The sequence below is a fragment of the Puntigrus tetrazona genome, chromosome 2 (genome assembly GCF_018831695.1).
Source record: "Puntigrus tetrazona isolate hp1 chromosome 2, ASM1883169v1, whole genome shotgun sequence".
Lineage (NCBI taxonomy): Eukaryota > Metazoa > Chordata > Actinopteri > Cypriniformes > Cyprinidae > Puntigrus > Puntigrus tetrazona.
In genome coordinates, this window is record NC_056700.1 from 5,673,345 (window position 1) to 5,695,383 (window position 22,039).

Here is a 22,039-nt window from a genome sequence, read left to right on the forward strand (position 1 = left end):
TTGTACAAAGTATTAACATCAGGAGTGCCAATAATTGTGGGACATGATTTCAAGGGGTTTTTTTTCACTAAAGTATTGCACTTAAATTAAAGGTTGGATTTCTCTCTTTTTTTGTTAAAAAAAAAAAAAAAAAAAAAAAAAAAAAAAAAAAAAAAAGGAGAATTTTTAGTCCACAACCACATCTTAAACAGGAGTGCCAATAATTGTGGAGGGCACTGTATATTCAGAAGCTCCTGTCACCAAAGACAAATTATATTACACTAAAATATTATAGTAAAAACTTTGCAATGTTAATTATTGCAATTGAAATGTGTCACAGTTTGTTAAATGGGTCAACAATGAAATTTAGATTTGAGAAGGACATCAAGGTATACTCGATGTATACACGAAAGGCAAAAGATCAACAACGCAAAATACACAGATTTCGGTATAAAAATACACAGCCCTTGGATAATAGATTTAAACACACATTAGTAAAAGAAGATTTTAAAACCATAACACCAAACTGACATTTTCACAATTACTCTAAATTATATTAAATCCAATCCCACCAATTACTAGAAGGTATCAGCTATATTAGGCTGATTACATCTGGAAACACATGTTACTTTTCAGAGATTCAAAATTTAATGCAGCTAACATTTTGCATTTAAGAATTGTGAAAATGCCACCCACAGCTTTTAGCCACCAAAACTTTTCCCATCGATAATGCTGTGACATTTGTGCACAGCAGACCCATAAGGCAAGCCTAAATGAATGAAGCGTAATGACACATGAGTCCCTCTATTCTTTGAGTAAACCCCATCGACAAGGCTTGGGGAACGGGGTAGGAGGAAATGAGCGGCCCAGACATGCGGCCATGGGGGATGCCCAACCCACCAGACCCGTGCCGGCATGATACTTACTTGGTCCAGCTCACTGGGGGAGGATTTCGCTTTAGCGAGCACATGAAGGATTTCATTTAGGAGGGGAGAGTCCTGAGAGTGGCCATTTTATTAACAAAGAAAGAAACAAGAGGGAAAAGAAAAAGGACATTGAAATACGTAACAGAGGGGCAAGTTAGACAAGTTTGTTTAAAATCACCTGTATTCCACTAGTATGAAGTTCAGTAGCTTCAAAAAAAGCAGTAATATTTTGTTTGTATAAAACAAATACAGTGAAAGACAAATGAGAATAAACAGTCTTGCAGATCATTCCAAGTCACATCTTTAGGGCTCAAGATTTTCAAGCTGTAGTGATATAAAGGTATACCAGTTTACAGAATTAGGCTAGTTTAGTGACTAACCCACAGAAAAATAAAAATATTTTGTCTTGTGAAATGGATCATTCTTTTCAGAAAATGTTACATTGTGTGTTAATGGATCGGTAAAGGCCTTTTTCAAATTAAGCTCATGTGTGAAGCCAATGCAAAAAAAAAAAAAAAAAAAAAAACATGTTCTGTTCTTCTATAAATATATTTAAAAGTGTCTGTTCCTGTTGTACATGTCTACACACTACAGGCAGGTGGTGGTATTGTGACAACGGCCATCTAAAGAAAAAAGAAAAAAAACTGGTCCAGCTACAAACATACATTTTACTTCAACATGATTCACACATCAAAGTCTAACTACTGTTAGAATGTTTTCATATCAGATAAAAAAATTTTTTTAAACTTTAATAGCTCTAGAAGGAAATGTAATAAGATTTTAAAGTAAGGTACTTTTATATGTACAGACTTTGGAAGTAAAAAAATAATTTAACAATTGTACAGATGTGTACAGATTTCCCTGTGTGACAGTTCACATTTGTTTTTTCAATTAAATAAATATTTCTTCTTAGCTTAGTCGTATCAGGCATGTAGATTAGGGTTCCATGTTTCATCTTATGTTGTAAAATTCATGTTTATTGCATTATTTTATGTATTGAAATGATAGTTGACCCAAAAATTTAAATTTTGTTAATTTACTTATCAGGCTATCAAAGATGTAGGTGACTTTTTTTCTTCAGCAGAAGAAATGCAAGTCAGCAGCTGCCCGTATTTGGAAAAAAAAAAAAATAAAATCACATAAATGACCAACATTATAACCTGTGGTGTGATATATTAAGGTATTGTAAGCAATTGGTCTGTACAAGAACATAACTGACATTATTACCTCTAATTTATAGCATTAGGCAAACTACAGCTTGCAATTTATGAACCAACAAGGACCATAGTTTTAGCTAAAAACGTCTTTACTGAGGGTAAGTTAATTAACAGTAAATTTTATATTTTGGGTAAACTATGCATGCGAACACAGGAGACAGGAAATGTAAGCTTGCACAAATTTGTATGACATGAAGATATGTGACCAGTATAATATCTATGAGCTGAAATAAAACAATGAGAGAAATAGAATTCCAAAGTGACTGACAGAAAGATTGCATATTTTTTACATTTTTAAAGTCTATGTTGAATTATGATTTTTAAAAGGACAGAGTGTCACATCATTTTGTGTGCTGAAAGTCTAGCATGACCACAGCTTTACTATGATGTTGTTTTGTATTGGTGCGCACGACACAGTGCACATCTATATTAGTATTTACTTCAGCTTGTGGAAAAGCAACTTGTGATGAACTGTGATTCTTCACGTGGCTTTCCCTTTACTATGGTGGTTGTCAGTATATGTTAATGGAACAAAACAGTTCAGTAGCAATATGATTAAACAACATTTCATTTTATATAAATACTTTATATGTAAATACTTACAGGCTGTTCTGTAAAGCCATTTACAATTTTGCTGTAATTTTATAACAACAGCTGCAAGTTTTATTTTATACTTTTTTTTTTTTTTTTAAAGCTGTCAAGTCACTATCCAACTTCAATTTCATCATTAGTGTTTAATTCAAGTAGTCCAAAGCATGTTTTTTATCTATTTAGTTTTTTCATAATTATATTAGATATTATAGTAGGGCAAAGCATTTAGTAAAATTTAGTACAACTTTAAGAAATTTTTAACTGCAAAACTTGGAGTTACCTTAGAATTCCAAAGCTTATCTGCCCAGCAAGTAAACTAAAATTTTATAACAAACATTCAGTCAGGAGTATTTCTTGAACTACGTGCACTTCTATATTTCTCAATGTCAGTATTTTGTCTATTAGCAACATACAACAGTGGACATACATCACAAGAGAATACTGTCATTACAGTGTTTCAAAGCATTTCATGGCGAGATGACACTAGAAGCACTTTTGGAATATAAAATTTACGACAATAATGCTAATTTTACGGCTAGCAAGTTTCCTAAAAATAGTCCTGGGATTTGAGACAAATATCACGATTTGATACACATTCTCAAGCTTGCGAATCGATTTAAATCAATATTGATTTTGTATATATATCAGTTATAGCACATGCCAAATTTTCAGTATAAACAAAATAAACTAATGCTGTTAAATATACATAAGTGTCAGTTGGTTTTACATTAATAAAACATTATAAAACTGGGTATATAAAAAGGTTATAAATAATGGATTTGTACAAAAACATTTAATTTACACTCAATGAAGTTCTTGAAATAATGAAGTTACAATTACATAATAATAGTTCTACTCCAAGTCCAATATAAACATTTCAATGGTGACTGTTTCTGGAGTTCATGTTTCTAGCATCAGGCAGCAAAGGTCTAAAGGTCTTATACATTTATAAAATGGATTTTTACTGCTTGTTTAGTTTAGTTACAATTCTGTACCAAATTATCTATATCACGTAATAACTGAAAATTGCTTTCATTCAGGATATTCTGCATAAATACAGTATTCTGTTCCTCTGCATCAGGAAAGAGAACATCTGCTACTAAAGTATTCAAATGCACAAACAGCATGCTCAGAGCCACAGAGCGTAAAGACTCATTCGTTGTATTTGTTTTCAACCACGTCACTGCACAACTACTGAGACCAATTTGCTCTCCCTGAATCTAGGAAGACAGAGTGTCTTTTTATGACAGTTTCTGTGAAAGTGTCATTCTGCAAACTATTTCCAGTATACCCTTTTAAGATGAATTAAAGTCAAGCATGCAAAGCAGGATATCAAATTCTCAGAAAGCCTGACTTGTTATTACATAGAGTAATGTGCCCATTACCCTTTCAGAACGGCTACAAATAAAGATTAAGACTGCCATTAATCCCCAATAAAAATGCCAATCAACAGTAGGCCATGTTTGGTTGTTGCTTTGTACTAGCCTATATAATTGAATGACCATGTTGTGGCATGACTTGTTTTCATGACTTGTAAAAAAACAAGCAAGCATGGCAGTTTCTTAAACAGCATTAAAATGCATTATAGCATCACACCGAGATGTTTGTGAGATGCTAGAAATGTGTTTGCAGACAACAAATGATGTACAAAGCTTTAAACAAAGCATCAATCCGACCTTAAAAAAATAAATCCAAGCTCTATTCAGTAATTAAATGGAAGCACACTTACCTCTATGCTGGTGCTAAGGCTGGGCAGGGTGTCTGAAGTCACCGTTGTGCTTTGAATGCTGGAGAAATCCCACAAGTTCACTGGGGGTATTGCATCGGGCACTTTCACTGATTCCCCACATCTCTGATTATCCAATAAGGTCACTTCATAAAATTCCTGGATATCTGTTAAAAGAAAAAATGTATTTAATTTTTTCTGTAAAACCCATACCTGAGCGAGCTTACTGAAAAGATAAGCATAAACAAAATACAGTGGCCCTATAACTTAAATGTAAATGTATGAATTTCACTGCATACTCAATTTCATTTCAGTAAGTCATTTTTGCTATTCATTCTACACAACCAGCACCACTGTGATTTTTTTAGTGGATCCATTACTCTTTAGCTTCAGATAGGGCATAGCACACTTCACTTTATGTATGAATGCATTTCACTAATATTTGACAACCGGTAAATGCCCAAAAACCATCCTTTTTATCCTTTTTATTTGCATTTTAAGTGTCCAAATGTCTTTTAGTGGTTCTCTGTATTTGCAAGCTAGATATAGAGATAGACGTTTTTTTTGAAGGTCATTCGAGGGAATTAATGATCAGGGTCTCTTTACTGATGTGATTTATTAGCCAATGACACGCATCTATAAATACACATCTTAGAGTGAACATCAGTTTAAAGATTACAAACAAGAGTGTGGACTGAAGCTAGAGGTCATGGGAGATTTAAAAGGTCGTTCACAGCTGTTACAACATTCATCAGGTTATAATCATAACGATACAAGGGTCAGCAAGCAAAAACAACAGATGGACCCCACAGGAACTTTTTATTATAAACACTGATAGCCACCACCTAGTCATGAGTAAACACAGTGCATGTATGTTCATGGCAGATAAGACAGACGCTCACACCACATCACCAAAAAAAAGTAGCTCCACACAAAAGGCATATGTGCAGTTTAAAATAAAAAAGGGAACTAGTCTCTTCCACAAACAGAGAGGAAATGACTGTTTGAGAGAACTGCATGCTGTGGTTGGCTATGCTGTTCGACACATGGCCGAGAGAGAAAATAGCAGAGGGATATAGCTCTTCTATGCATGTCGGAGATTGGGTAACAGGTCTGAAAATACATGCTGGATCACATGGAGCTACACAGCAATGAGAATAAATATTTTTATAATGCACGCTGGTGGGGGTGATTCCCTCATCTCTGGTTTCCCTTTGAAATACTGAGTCCAGTGACTTCACAGTGCCTCTGAAAAACCACTGCAGGCTTGTAACTGGGCTCCCACTAGTGAGCATTTGTCCAATGACCATTACTTATTTAGATCTACTAGCATATTTTAGGTAATGTTAGGATATGTAATGCTTTTCATAAACTTTTTTTTTTATACTGGTTCAGAGTTTGGATAGCAATAGCTTCTGTGGAAGTCCCAGGATCTTGAAATCGGTCCAAAAAAAAACGCTTGTCGTCAAATGTATTTGCATACCTCTATGCGCCCAAAAGTGAGATTTTTTGTGCATGACCAGATTGTGTTTGGCCAGTGTGCAGAAAGAAATTCAGATATCATTACAGAAGTGCAAGCCAAATTCAAAGAATTGTGAAAATAAACAGAGACAGACAATGGGGTAATTGAAGGGTAAACACTGGTAGTGTTTTTACAAGATTGAGGAATTTGAAGGAATGTTTGGGCTTCAATTAATACCACAACATTAATTGAAGCCCAAACATTGCAAAAACAACATACAACTTTTTTCTCAGACGCAGAAGTTCTGGTTGGGTACTAATCCAGGATTTATTTCTTAAGATTAATCGCTGTTCATTCACTTGTCAGTTCCCATGTAAGCTTTAGAGAAGCTAGAGGTTGTCACAGAATCCAACCATTTAACATCTGACTGACCTCTCAGTCATGCAGCCACTCCTAAAATAAAACAACAAAAAAAGTCTGTTTACTGAAAACTAAAGGCCAGAGTTAATTAGGTGAAATGCAGGGGCCTTTACTTCAAAATAATTTTGATTTGATTGATTGTTTGAAAAACCATACAAATGATCACAGGTTTTTTTCTGACTCTGACTACCTGGAAATGGAAATGACTAGGATTAAGAATTTGACATTTCTATTTGTGTGCCATTGACTGACATTATTCCAAAGCATGTCTTGTTTATAACGTGTTGTGACATGTGATAGCAGGTAACTTCTGGTTATATGACAACTCTTTAAAGTGTAAGAACGGCAGAACACAAGATGACAAGAGCAGTTTGAAATCTGCAACCGACCTATCCAAAAGTAGGGAAAAAATTAAAACAAACACACACACACACACACACACACATTTAGAGTGTGTTCTTTTACTGCATGATTCAGTCTAACAAAATTCCTTTAAACTGATTACAAATTTCCTGATTTTGTGCTATTTCGACAACCATAAATAATTCCAAACACAACCGCAGCATTATTTTGTGTCTCTGTGCAACATGACTATGAATGAATCAAAAATGATTAATTCTGAGAATTGATGCGCTGTTAGATTTTTTTGAGAGGTGCACGTCAGGTACGGCATAGGTCTGTGCGTCTATACGTACGCTACGGCTTCTCATTTGTTTGTATCCCCCAGCATACAGTTCTCCTTTCAGGGTTAGTGAAAACAATCTGGGACAAAATAAATCAAAAGGTCCTAATGAGAGAATTGAGATTTCTGAAATGTTGAATCATCATGCATTATCAAGCAAATTAAAAAGGCATTATAAAAGAGTGTGCATTTATACAGCACTCTAGCTGAGTCAGCTGCATTATCTGAGCAAAATATTTCATAACTTCATTTGTAAATCTCATTGAAGCACATCAGGAAGCAGATGGTGAAAGGTCCTCATTTGCAAGCAAATCATTTCTGTACAGTTATGCTGAACAAGTAGAACTGACACATTTTGTATGTTTGCTTATAATCACTTGTGGGGTATTTAAACTTGGTACACATTCATTACATTTACACTTGGCCACTTCAAATGGACATGAATCTGATCTACTGCTCCTGCGCTAAAGAATTATGATCAGAATTCTTTTCCATAATGATATTAAAGCTAGCCGGCAAAGGTTTTCTCAACGCCTCATGTGGCAATCAACAATTCAACTGCCCAAACACCACCACCCCCTCCTTCCTTATCGTTGTTATTGTATGTCCATCAAGCCATGGCACCCTCACTCCACACATCATGTTCTCACACAGTGAAAAATATAGGCTTTTGCCTGACAGACAAGCCAGAGCAGGTTACTTTATGAAGCAAAGACTTGACAGTCTTAGCATTACAATTATGATTTTTAAGAAGTTGGAACAATAAATGCTGTTTTGTGGCTCTTTACGTGTCAGATTGTTACAGAGCCTTAGTTCAATCGGCAGTAGTCATTAGTATGAAATTAACATGAATGAACATCAGAATGTACCTTGTTTTAACACAGAAAATACATCCAATACACACAATTTTTAAGTTCAATTCCACTGACGTTAATTTACTCTCCTGTCTGGTTTGCCAGTCAGACAAAACTGGCAGATTCTGCACTACCGATCATCTGTCAATCAAAGTTCTTGCAAAGGGTCAATTACATATTGAGTTTTGTTTAGGTGTGGATGGAGGAGCTTTTAAAATTTCCATATCCTGATACAGGAGGAGCAAACTTTCCATATGCAGCCTGAACAATCAGATGCATTTACTTGGTTGCCTCAAATAACCAGTTTCTAATGGTAAGCTAATTTACATTTACATTTTTATAATGCTTTTCAAATTCAAATTTTTACCTTTAATCGAACACCTTAACTAACTACAGCTTAATTTCTGATTGGCACTTTATTGGCAACATTGAGTAAAATAACAGCTGATGTCTACATACTGTTGGAATGTTTGACAAAAAGATCTGACTGTTCACGGACTACTCGGAAAGGACACTGGAGCAGCAGTGTGAGGTATGATTAATCGTCTTAATTAATTATTCCCCCTAATAATGTACGTAACGCAATTATTATAATCACATATATAAATTGTTCATCTGAATGAGCTTTGTGACACAAATATCCAGAGCATATTACCTTCTGCATGTTCCCCACAGGCCACAACCAGACACAGAAATCCCAATCCCATCCCAATCAGTGTGTGAAACTGCAGACGGCCTCTATTAATAATTATTAACAACAAAAACATCACCAGAAAACTAATCCCATTCAAATGCGCTAAAAAGTGTCTATTAAATAAAGCCTTTAACTACAAGATCATCTTTTTGTTCTATAATAAGCACAACAACATGTCTGTCCTCAAGCTTTTAGTCAGCCAGGACAAAACATGCACATGACGAAAGAAAGTAAGGGAGCTTTAAGTTCTGGTCAGTGAGCAGATCAGTCTGACATCGAGTTATGACCGAATCAAATTAATAATAAGCATGCAATTCTACTCAGATACTCAGAATTTAAATCACCGTTTGAAAATCAGCTATTAAGAGGTTAATTCTAAATGTTCTACTTTGCCCTTTGTACAGTACCAGTGTCATTATGAGGGTGTCTGTTTATTCATGTCAGTTCAGTGACCCCATCCATGCTTTGCGAGTGCGCAACGTGCATGATAAAAATGGAACTCTTTTAATCTCTGCTTATTTTAGAAGGACTACAATGAAACATCACACAAAGGGTGTTGTTTCACACAAAATCTTTATATCATCAGCCTAAATGTGTCCAGGTGCACTGTTCTGAATCACTAGAAAACAAGCTGTATCAGACAATATAACAATTTAAAATTATTTATAAGGTCCACGATGGTCAATGGTACCATCACAAATAAATCTGATAGATATCAGAACTTACAACTATTAGAACTACATATGATCCTTCACAACTAAAGTTCAACAAGTTAATTTCCTTTAATTTGCTGTATTTGTTACATTCCATAGTGGAGACGACTGTTAGAGCTCATCGAAGGCGAACCCTATCTGTTGAGCCAGTCAAAACAGAGGTTTAAGTATCAGCCGATTCCCAGGTTTCTCCGAGTCTCATGTTCACTTTTCTCCCTGCGGAATGAGATCTGTGGTAAGGCAGCCCTTAAACAGAGTGCTGTATTGATGTCCGATTAACAGACCTCTGCAGCCACAGGATAGAATTTCTGCAGTTCACCAAGCCTGCCGAGTCTCTTTAACTCTGACACGTCTTCATTATGTGATGGCTCATTTAGAGACTTTGGATTGTTAATGCTTTCTGTACATATAGAAGTAATAAAACAATTGCGATTATCAACTTCGGCAATTACAATTATTTACAACACCACAATCAGCACATGAGGAAATCATTTGAAATCATTTTTAGCAGTTTGATGCTCACCAAAATGATTACAATGTGCTTTAGGAGATGCTTCCTATATACTTGAGGAAGTGATTTTAATCCATTACATATTCTGTTTCAGACAGGACCTCTGAATAAAGATTAGGAAAAGATATCGGCCTGCCTGTGTGCTATCGAATTCACCTCTCCAGCTCTTTATGAAGCACTAAGAGCTTTTTAAAAAAGGTTCTTCTGTGTGTGAATAAAACCTGGCCATTATCTACTTTAGATAATGTCATTTAATCTTACTTCTACTCTGAGTCTCATTTTCAAAACAATTACCTAGGAACTCATGAGGCAGGTGGGTTCTGTCAAGGGTAAACCTGGTCTATCTTGTGACCCACATTTTGCATGCAGGAGGAGACCTGCCCTGCTCTGGTTAACTCTTCTTCTCTGGCATCCAGGGAGGAATCTTAAGGCTCTAATCATTCAGATACATGCACCGAGTCTGCAGCGATGCGCTCTCTCAGAGAAACCATCATAAATCATCAGCCTACGGATTAGGACTAGGGTAATCATGTCAACAGACGGATTACATTTTGTTTGTCCTTTAGAATACATATCTGAAGACAAGTCAAATTGGAAACGGTCACTCCAATGCATTTTTCATTAGAGGCGCTCTTAAGAACGCATGCATGTGGGACATATATGAGATGAGAGATTTCTGCACGCGACTGTGTGAACGTGATTGGCGCTATGGATCAGAGTGACTGCACATGTATGGTGTATGAACTTAGCGATGCTGAGGACAAACATTCATCATGGCAGTGCTGAGACACATAATATTACAGCGTAGCACTTTGGCCTGGACAAAGAAAGCAAATATTTAAGTTCTTTCCGTCACCTATTGCTAAGTTTTTCTGCTTTTTACAAACCGAGTTGGCTTTTAAAAAATTTAGCAAGACGCATGAGTGAAATCGTTCACAAAGAGGAAGCTTACCAATCTCTGTCCTAAAACACGCGACTAATTCAGTAGACAAATCTAAAGCACGTAGCATTAGCACGTAGGAAGCATTAGCACGTAGAAAGCATCCTTAACTAACGCTCTTTACTTTTAGCCACTCAAGCAAGATTCCATGATTTTTTTTTTCTGAAGAAGAGGAAGCAGAGGATGAAGTTATTACAGGAAGCCTCCACACCTTGAGGGTCAAACACAGAGAGTCACTGGCACGTAGCCAGTCAAACCCCTGAGAAACTCAAACAGGCTGTTCAGCATTCCTTGTGGTTCTTCTTCGTGCCTAGTTTGCAATGGCTGGCCTAAGAGAACTAAGAAACGCTATATTGTGGCTCCTTAATGAAACAATTTAAATAAGATTTCTTTATACAAGAACAACCTAAAATAACACCCAAGTTAATCGTTTATACTTGAAATAAATATGCACAATACTTCAAAGCATTTATTCCAAATTAACCATTGACAGCACAGTGCTACTCTTTAGACAATGTATGAATAGACAGGAAAGCTGTTAAAGTTAAATGCTTTTGTATCATGGTCACCTAGATCTTGCCCCTCTGAAATCAGAGGCGGTAGTAATTGAATGTCAGTATAGCTGGAGTAACACATACCTCTGATTGGCTTTTACTACTTAACACCTTTGTGTAACAACAAGCACACACTAAACTTTTGGAGGGAAAATATCAACCTCCACAGACTGAATATAAACACCCCACGACCGGAAAACCTATACTGATTATTTCTTACAATGCTTACAACAAAGTTAGGTCATTTGTCTTTTGTTGGCCTATATTTTAAAATAAACTTGTAAGTAACATTAAACGATAGATAGATAGATAGATAGATAGATAGATAGATAGATAGATAGATACTCATGGGGATAAATAGTAGCTCTCACAGCATGACACAGTACTTTCATTATTACTAGGGCAGTGCTGAATGACACATTGTAGTACCTATAAGCGCCTGGAAGAGGTTACTCTGGAAGATGTCAATGACTCTCTGGATGGAGTTTCTCAGCTGTCTGTCTTCAGTGTTACTGAGTTTTGACCGGTATTCCTCCAGCAGTAAAAGAGCCCTCTGTGCATCTATACAAGGCAGACAGAAAGTTTTCATGAATTACATAATTGCACGATACTGCAGCAGACAGCTCAACGCCAAATTTCTACGTTTAACGTCACGTGAGAATAAAGCTTTAATAAGACATGACATTACTGTGACATGTACGGTGTTGACTGGGCAAAACAAAAATGACAGTCCTCAATTCCAAAGACATTTTGAGTTGTATGAGATAAAGCTGTAAACGACCGTATCTAATTTTACAGTGTGAAACGTTCAGTTAAACCGCAAAAGTAGTGAGTTACCAACTACAACGCCAGACCGTGTAAAAACATATCCGAGTTTTAATGAGAGTTTTCTCACGTTTATCTCACCTTTTTTCCTTACTGGCATGTTTCGCTTGGGCTCCTGCACGATAACAAATCCAGCAGAGCTCGCGATAGAAATGAACAATACACGCGATATTAAAAAGCTCCTCTCCCAACACCAGTCCGTCCAGAGTGTCTAAGAGGAGTAAGTCGGACGCAGTTGGCATGAAACTCAAATGTTTATCCGGTAAACATGGGGACGGTTCAGGCTGATATGAAAATGAGCCGCTGGGTTTTAGAGTTAAAGCGAGAGCTGCACTTCTTCAACCTGACAGTCGCACGACACCACAGAATTGAGCTTTACTCCACTGACAGCCCTGCGCTTCCATTCAAAAGACACACAGACGCTACGACTCAGCCTCCACCGCCAATCTGCTCCGCGTCTGCGGGGGAAAAACTGAACATATGTCGCCGCCAGTTGCAGGAGGGCTTCCAAAAACTCCCCAAACTGCAAATATACACCTCCCTGCCGTGCGCTTGCAAGGGCTCGGCGTGAACACAAGCGATTCAAATCCTCACGTCCGCAGTTTGCTACATTCTTCTTCGCCTTCGGTGCAATGAGGATTGTTTTCCTAAACGTCAAACTTCTTTCGTTATCTCCTCCTCTTTTTTCTTCCTATGTGTCAGAAATTCCAAACTTTCCTCCAAAATGGCGTCCCAGGGTTGGAAGAATGTCACGTGATTATAGACCCTACCCTTGACCGCCCAATCATGGGACTGAGCTACCTTTCAGCTCAGGGTTGGGAAGGTGAGACTTGACACTATCTTAAAGGAGACTCACTAACTCAAGCGGGCAAGCGGTATAAACAAGGGTCCATATGAGGAAATAGGCTGGAACAAGTTCATACGGGACTTGTTACGATTTAACGTTGCTGTGCCTAGACTTTGTTTTCAATCCAAATGAAACGTTCACGAGTATGACTACACCTGTTTTGACTTACCAATCCGCTGCCAAGAAGTTTGTAGTAGCCGTTCACGTGGAAGCTCAACTGAGGGGGCATTATGTAAAGCCACCCAGAACCTGATCTTGAGATGCGGCTTCACAAAGTTCTCTGTGTTAATCCAGGAGTTTAATGCTCAACCCTATAGGGCAGAACTATTTTTGTTTTGGTATATTTATATCAAAACAAAATGTATTTGAATACAGACACACACACACACACACACATATATAAATGTGTGTGTGTGTGTGTGTGTGTGTGTGTGTGTGTGTGTGTGTGTGTGTGTGTGTGTGTTGCTAAATACTGCATGTATAAATAAATCAACAGTGAAATAACCTTAACCAGGTTAATGTAAATTTTCTTAATGTTTTTTTTTTCATTCCAGTATGCACAATTAAGCTTGTCTGACGCCACAAAAATTGAATGAATCAGCATTTGATGCAGTTCAAATATATCAAATCTGACATATATCGACACAAACAACCAAAGCAGTGGCCCAGATTGGAAAGTAGTCATGGTAAAAAGAGGATTTTATTTTTAGACGGTCATGTTTTATGAATGATACTCTCTGATCTTGAAGAGGCTACCTCCTCCTTGCCACAGTATACAAGAGCAGTCAGGTTTGCATTGTATCTTACGAACATTATTGATTTGCTATGACTGTTTATTTAGATTTTGTCTTTAGGCCAGCGTATCAATCTTGCTGACAGATGCGCATGATTCGTGTACGAGTTTTTGGGAGTGCGGCATGTTTGTGTAACTTCCCATACTTCAGTTGGTTTAAATTGTGTTGTTTTAGTTCAGAATTAATAAACCGTGTCAATGTAATCAACATGTATTACCATTTGAGACTGGGCATATTTTCTGTGACAGAATGTGGATCTGTAAGCAATATGACATTGGCGCTTCCCAGCACATGTCCATCCCGTCTGGCTCTCTCATACTGAACAGTGATTATAGCAGCTGTTTTTGCTGTCATCTCTGGACAAATTGCTCACAATTAATCTTGGCATAAATCAGGATTTTGGCAGCAGTGTTGGCGTAAGCGTAATGACATGAAATTTTGTCAACAACAAGTGAAATAAAATGGTGTAGGATTTTCTCTGAGCAGTTAGTGCTGCATATATGTGATCGTTTTCTTAAATTCTTTTTGTCTTGTCACCAATAATGATAATGTGATGCTGTTGTGTTGCTGCATTGAAGTCATTATTACCAGTATTGCTCATTTTACTATAATCAATCTTTTCGGTATTATGATAATCGCACAGCAGCATGGCATGTAATTTGATTTTATTCTCTTAATGTGATGATGGCCTATTAAACAAATCCCAGCCTGTAAACAGATAATTCTCTGGCATAATTTCAATGGGCTGTCAGAATGCCAGGACATGATCGATCCAGAACAACAGCTTATCTTTCATTTGTGCATCTCAGTGCATCAAAGGTACTCCACTCCGTGATAAATGTTAGTCGTAATGCCAGCTTGTGATGTTTCTTATGATGATTATGTTGTGATTCCATGAGAAGTGAAATTTAGTGATTGTACATGCACATGTCAATTAATTGATTTTGAAACATCATTATTTAATGCCAGAGCATTTACCCGGGGGTTCCATAAAAGTCCTGCTGGGGGCCATGAAGGGATAAATAAAACGTAAATGAATAACGAATGAAAAAAAAAAACATCCAAATGTAAGAAACAACACAAATGTAAGCAAACAAGTAGTCATATTCTAAATGCAATATAATGTACACATTTATATTTTGGTAAATTTAAAAAAAATGAATAGATCTTATGGCTTTTCAGATTGATAAACACTTTACTTTCAGACAATTTTTTTACATCACAGTATCTCTGATTTGACTGTAACATTGTATATTAAAATTGCAGGGTATAATTAGTAATAATACTCTTTGCCAGTCTTAATTATCTGTTGAACACATTAACTTTTAATTACACTTTAAATTTTTTTAATTACACTTTTGCATTACAAAATCTGCTACTTGCTCCAAAACTTGCTGAAATCTTTATCAGTATTCAGTGGTAAACCAAATACATTCACTAGTCTTTATTTTCATTCATCTTAAGAGAATTTTACTTTATCATTCACTTACCACTTACGGCACAGTGTTAGTGCCGGAGGTACTAAAAGATATTACATGGGGTCCATATTATTTATATTATATTTATTTTGCGCGCGTGTGTGTACGCGCAACAGTCATCAGTATATAGGAACAGCAATATTGGTCGTAATGGTAGATGACAAGAGTTTTTTTTTTAAAAGAGTCATACTATCATACTATATTTTGCTTACATATGGTAAGGTAGTAATTTGACTCTCATGTGAAGGGAGATTTTCTTGTAATCTATTGCAGCCCCTTGATCATGTCATGATTAGATGATAGGGGAAGGGGCTTAGAGTGTATGTGAATGGCCAGATGGCACCCTACAAATCCCACCTTACATCATAAAATAAGTCTGTTAATGTAATCTCCCACAGTAGTATTAATACACAAGACAGGAAGTCTTATCAACATCAAAGCAGGCCTAACAGAGCACTATGGAGAAAGTAGCACACATACTGCGGTAGTGTAGTGCTGCAAAAACACAGCACAATAACTGAAGCAGAGGGGTTGTTGGGGTGCATGAAAATTATATACATGAAAAAGAAAATGAGGAAAATATGACCAAGACTATATGGTCTGCCCTGCCATTTATGAATATAAAAATTATTTGAAAAAACAAAAGAAAATTATTTTGTTTTGTTTATCAATAAGAGGAAAGTGATAGTTTTTTTGATCAGCACTCATACATTGCCAAGTCTAGAAGATATAAGAGCTGAACATCTGCGTATATTAACATATTATTATATTATTAATGTGACAATATTTCAAGTAGTGTGTGTGCAAATATATATATATATATATATATATATATATATATATATATATATATATATATATATATATATATATATATATATATATAAATATATATAATTTTTTTTCCCAAAATGCAATAAATCCATTAGCCTACACTTTTTTTATTTTATGAATTCAACAGGTCATTTTGTTAATGCTATAAATTAAGTACAACAATAAAAGAAAATGTCATCATGAGCATTACTTTAGACCATACAAATTCCAAAATGGCAAGTTCAGTTTCCGAAAGTGCATTCATCTTTGCCATGTTACATTCATTTAGTTCCCTAGTGCTATACGATGTATAAAACAAAAACATTAATGACACTAGAAGTGGGACTGAAAAAGGGAGAAAACATGACCGAGTAACACAGTGGATATCATGATTTGAGCAAATATATTTTCATTAGCAACCAGATATAATCCTGATTTTGGCAGATACTTTTTTTATGCTGTTTGTGGAGTTTTGGAAATAAATTATTAAATTAATAAATAAAATATTTTTTCAAAAACCATGTTTTTATTATATTATCATGTTTTTATATTCATTTTTCATAAATCAAAATTAACCCAGCTACGGTCTGATTGAAAGTAATGAGTAGTGAAAAGTTTTCTAAAAAGCATTGGAAATTTAGTTTTCTGTTTTTGCAAATCATATATATGATATTTGTTTATAAATGAAATGTATATATAAACATACAATTATTCAAAGAATGCACAATAAAATAATATTTTTATCCCATTCATGGAGGTCAGCTTTAATCAGTAACTGTTTGGATATCGACATTCATCAAATAAAGGTTTAGAATATGCATTACCTATATGTAATGCATATTCCAAAATATAGGATAATAAGAATAACATTCTGAGCTGTATATAGCAGCAACTTTTTCTCTCAGAAAAGCTCTTGATTTGTATCCATTACTGTAAAGCACCATAATGAATCCCAAGCCATTTTTTTCTCAGTGGAGCTCAGTCATGATGCTGTACACAAATGGTGTGACTCAAAACAATGAAAGAACAGGAAAAAAAAAACATATCGCTGATTAATGTGGACATAATGCCAGTTGGCAGGTTTAGAAGTTTGGAAATTAGACAGTCATATTAAATTTTTCCAAAAAAAAGAAAGAAAGTCTTTATGGAAGCAGTTTATTATTGTGAGTGACAGACCTGCTTTTTTGCAGTGTAATCTGAGCATGCTTGATTCTGCTCTTGATTCGAACAAATCCCAACGGTGGACAGATAATGGTTTGAATTAGCTTTTTTGACCTCGGGGATTAATCCCAGAATAACAGAGAACACAACAATAGATCAAATGCATGTGAAAAATGATCATAAAGTAATGCCATAAAATAGATTAAATAAAATACATTAAATATGCACAGACAGGTTTAACCTAGTGAGAGTGTGCACTGACTGAGCACACATTCATTAAGAGAAGAATCATATTTTGTTATTAGGAACAGTACTTGGTCACATATAACATTTTCCTCTTAAAACTGCTCTAAAAAAGTAAACTGGGTCTATTACACCGAGTGACTGCATTAAAAAGCTATTGTAAGAGATTAGATCCATTTCTGGCACAGTACGTTAACTCACTCTCGCACATCAGTTTCATTGTCCATCACATTTATGGGTCAGTGCTGTCTAACAGCTTCTTTTTTTTTTTTACAGAAGGGATTTGTCATATTTTACTGACAGGAAATTCATAACTGTGACTTATAAGCATAGCAATGCATCTATAATGCACATGGGGATCTGACGGAACTTACATGTTCTATCATATAATACTCATATATTACATGTTACGTATTCTCAGGCAAAAGCTGTTCCAATTCAAAGGCTTCTTCAAATGCGGCCTTGAAATGCATCATTTTTTTTTCCTTGCCATGAAGGATATAAAAGATTCTTACTTCATGGCCCAGACTTTTCCAAGATTTTTGTGACGTTTTTTTGTCAGATTACACTTTATAGTATAGAGTTTCAACTTAATCAAATATCTAATGTTACAATAAAACATAGATGTATTTTTAAATTATTGAATTAAGTTAAGCGTTTTCTTGTATCTTACAATGATGTGATTTCGTGGATTTTATTATGAAATGTTAAAAACTTAAATATGTTAAAAACTTAAATAATTACATAATAATGGGAAAAAAGACTATTTATTTAAATATCTTGGTTATGGTATTAAAGATTTGGCACCTTTCAGTGGCACGTCTGTTCTGTGTCTTACACTTTATTTTCCACTGAGCTCAGTGAAAGTCTAGCCACAATACACTAATCCAACCAAAAAAGCCGAGCAAATCCTAGTGTGGCGCTCTGTTTTAGAGGTGTGTGTGTGGTGTGAGAGTGTACTTTTCGCATTGACCCAGTCTGCGCAGCTATGACCGCATCCCACGTAAGGAAAACGGGGCCTTGTGCCAGTAGAGCCAATGAATGAGCACTGGTCAGAAGGCTGTTTTTACTAATGGGAGGCACAGAGAGCCCTGGTGTCTGGTTGCTGTTGAGAAAGAGTCAATGGAAGGGGAAAATAAAGGAGAGGGAGCAGCACCACAGAGCCGCCTTGGCAGTCTCGTCTCGGTAACCATGTACCAGGCTGTACAATAGCTTCCTCTGTTCAGGAGAGAGCGCACTAAGGGATGGGCGCATTGTATGAATGCAAGTGTGTGTTAATGTGTGAGAGCTTGTGTCGCCTTGCACACATATTTGTTTAAGCATGCGCACTCACACCCGAACACAATATGCACCAACACACCCTTTATCAGCTCTCGCAGGAGCCTCATAAAACTCTTTAACTAACCTTAACTAATCTACATAATCAAAAACCAAGGCATACTACACCAATGCATCATTTACTTACACCATTTTGCCTTTTCAACCCATGAATTCCCGCCAAACTTTACAACAGTATTGTGAGGAGAAACACCAGGCCTGTTTTTCAAACAGAACCATTGTGAGTGACTTCAGTAATGTGATCTAATGGCATTAAGGTGGGGTGGTCCCCATGAGAGGTCACTGAAGTAACCCTTTTAATAGGAAGTTTGCTGTCAGTCTGTTTGACCTAAAAGATTAGTTCAACCAAAAAAGCCTATGTCGCTCCAAGACTTTTGTTCCTAGAAGATTCCTGTCCCTCCTTTGAAAGTCTATCCCACCAAAAGCTTGAGACGTGAAAAATGTAATAGGGAGCGTTAGATAAATCTATATTTAATCCACATCTTCTATTACGAACAGATATAATTTAGTCTCTCTTTATTTTTTGTTTAGACATATTTATAGAGAACATTAGAAACATGCTTGCTTGTGCATTAATCAAGCAAATATTTGTGTTTTTATTCATCATAGTTTTGGTTGAATGGACTTCAGATCAAGGAAGTGAAATATCTCCTGTTTTGTTTATAATATATTTGTTAGTTTTTTTGCCATTGAGTGAAAGTCTAATAGGTCTGCTGTTAAAAAAAATGAATTAACAGGCCCTCCGTTTCACAGTCCTAGACTAAAATGTAAATCTGGGCCGTTTCAATTGAAAGAAACTTGCACTGACTGAACTTGTCAGTGTATTTGTTTTTTCTTAAGATGCACACCAGTGATACTTTTTTTTTCAAGGCATGTTTATAAAAATTCATTTAATGTCTAATTGAACTATGACCTAATCCTGGCTTAGTCTAATCCCTATCTTTTGTTTGGTTGAACTAGCCCTATAAAGAAAATTCTTGCTGGAAGTGTTACGAGTAATTGAAATAACACAAAGTTTACTTTTGAGCTGTCAAAAGTCAGTGGAACTACTAAACTAGTATAGTATTTGTTTGCAGATGCTACTTGGTTTGAAATTTCAATCTCAACATAACATTTACTCAAACTTTACCATGTCACGTTTACTTTTAAAAATGAAAAAAAGGACTGTAATTTAGTCTGCTAGTCATAACACACTAATGTTTAAACTACAATAAATCGTAGGCCCCCTCGATTTTGCTCTCATCTGACCTGCCTGTTTGAGTAGAACCAGTCGTTTGATGTAGCCTTTGGTTATGCTAATCACAAATTGCCTCTGCTTCCTTTTCTCCTACAGTGGAAATGAGCCATTCATTGTGTCTTTTCTCTTACATGCACTTTTTCTCCATCCTATTGAAGTGTGCCTTTGAAGTCCTGCAACTGATAAAGAAATAAACCGAAGCTGAATGAAATCCTCCTTTACTGATTTTTTTTTCATATAAAGAACATCAAACCAGATATTTATTTTGTTTTTGATTTAGGAACAGTGAATACTGACTATTCAAACTCATTATACAAGTGTTTTACACAGCAAAAGAACACTGAATTTTTTTTTTTATAGGTCTAAATCAAGAGCGTATACACTAAATATATATCTTCTCATGATATACCTTTAAGTTTACCATAGCAACCACAGGGGGGTGTAGTTACCCCTGTATCCTAGTTACTCTAATTTTGGAAAAAAAATAATAAAAAATAATCAAATAATCATAGATCTTTTAACCTAGGAATTTATACTAGTGTCCATTCTGTGGATGGTCAGGTTGAGTGCCATACTCTTAGCAGTGCAATGCTTTATAATGATATCAAGGATCATTTGCTTATTATAAATTATATATCAGCAGTACTTCATAAAATGTGTGGTCTGCAATAATGCTTTGCTCAACATAAGTCTGGCTTACTAATAAACGTAACAAAGCTCATCATTATCTTTCAGATTTGGTGTATTGTAAATTGTAAATCAGCATCAGAGTTGACATGCTAATGATAACGTAGAATGATATCCTAAACCACCTAATCAGTTTTACAGAGTTCGGGTGGTCTTCAGTTCTATTGACTTCTGACCAAAGCGGCAAAGCTGCTTATGATGACATGGACAGTTCAAAATCCTCACTAGGCTTGGCATAAGCTGTTCTCACCAGACTTTAGAATCACAGGACAAGGAAGATGAATTTGGTGCTTATTTGTGATTTGCAGAATTGTGGATGGCAGTGTCACTGCAGCACATATACTTTTACTAATGCATCTTGGTAAACTTATTCTTGGCAAACTGAACAAGTACCCGCGGGTGTCACAAATACCTTTAATTATATTAATATCTCAGCTGAACATGGGATGCCCATGTCAGCACATGCCAGATATTTCTGATCAGTAACCGTTGCTCACTGTACAACTTCACTCACAAGTATGCATGTATCAATTTCTAAATGTAAAAATTGTTAAGGTGTAGTCATCGCAAAATAACATTAATAGCTCAACCCTAGTGCCAGACCTGACATTTTGAAAAATAAATAAATATATAGCTTTTCTGGTTTGGTGTTAAAGAAGGATTTAAGCCTTAATGCACACACACAATGCAAGAAGTCTGCCACTTTGCAGTGTAACACTAAAAGGTACAGCAAAAGTGTACAGTCTATGTTTTTTTGAGTGCCAAAAACAAACACTGTATACACGTTCAATTACAGCTAAGCAAATCTAGCCTCAATTTAAAAGTGCATTTGAAATCTACTTTAAATGCAATATGAGACAAGTTAAGCATGAAATCTATTAGAAGCTGCAGCACTTTTTAAAAAAGGTCACTGCATATACTTTAAAGCAATTAGCTGCCATTCGGCAACTGTTCTTTCAAAAAAAAAAGAAAGAAAGAAAAAAAATTAATTACCCTTGCTTAATTTAAAGGATTAGTCCACAAAAAAGGCAATTACCCAATATTTTACTCTAGGTGTATATGACATTTTTTCTTCAGACGAACACAGTTTTTTAAGAATGTATCCTGGCTCCTCCAAGCTTGGTAATGCTCGTGGATAGTGGCCATTATTTTGAAGCGTCTGAAAGAAGAAAGTCATACACTCCTAGGACGGCTTCAGTGTGAGAAAAATATGGGGTAAATTCCTATTCCTTTAATTTAAAAAAATGTTAACATGTTTAGTTAGTTTAGTAAAATTTTTCTCTTAACTATTTATTACATTTGTCAAATTACATTTCCCTATGTGGGACTTTTTTTAAAAATGAATTT

General features: G+C 35.7%; 1 protein-coding gene across 19 annotated transcripts in view; it reads right to left on the reverse strand.

Annotated features, from left to right (window-relative positions):
• Window positions 1-12,839, reverse strand: part of dlg1b (discs large MAGUK scaffold protein 1b) — a 76,069-nt gene extending 63,230 nt beyond the window's left edge. For 8 of the 19 annotated variants that reach the window (XM_043223083.1, XM_043223065.1, XM_043223048.1 and 5 more), the window contains exons 1-4: window positions 12,176-12,838; window positions 11,699-11,830; window positions 4,443-4,606; window positions 906-977 (exon numbers count right to left, since the gene is read on the reverse strand). In XM_043223083.1, the coding sequence (XP_043079018.1) occupies window positions 906-977; window positions 4,443-4,606; window positions 11,699-11,830; window positions 12,176-12,194 (387 nt within the window). In that variant the 5' untranslated portion in view covers window positions 12,195-12,838. Of the gene's footprint in view, window positions 1-905; window positions 978-4,442; window positions 4,607-11,698; window positions 11,831-12,175 lie in introns of all 19 variants that reach the window. The other 11 variants (XM_043223118.1, XM_043223075.1, XM_043223093.1 and 8 more) reach the window with 6 other exon arrangements.
• Window positions 12,840-22,039: the final 9,200 nt, after the last annotated feature.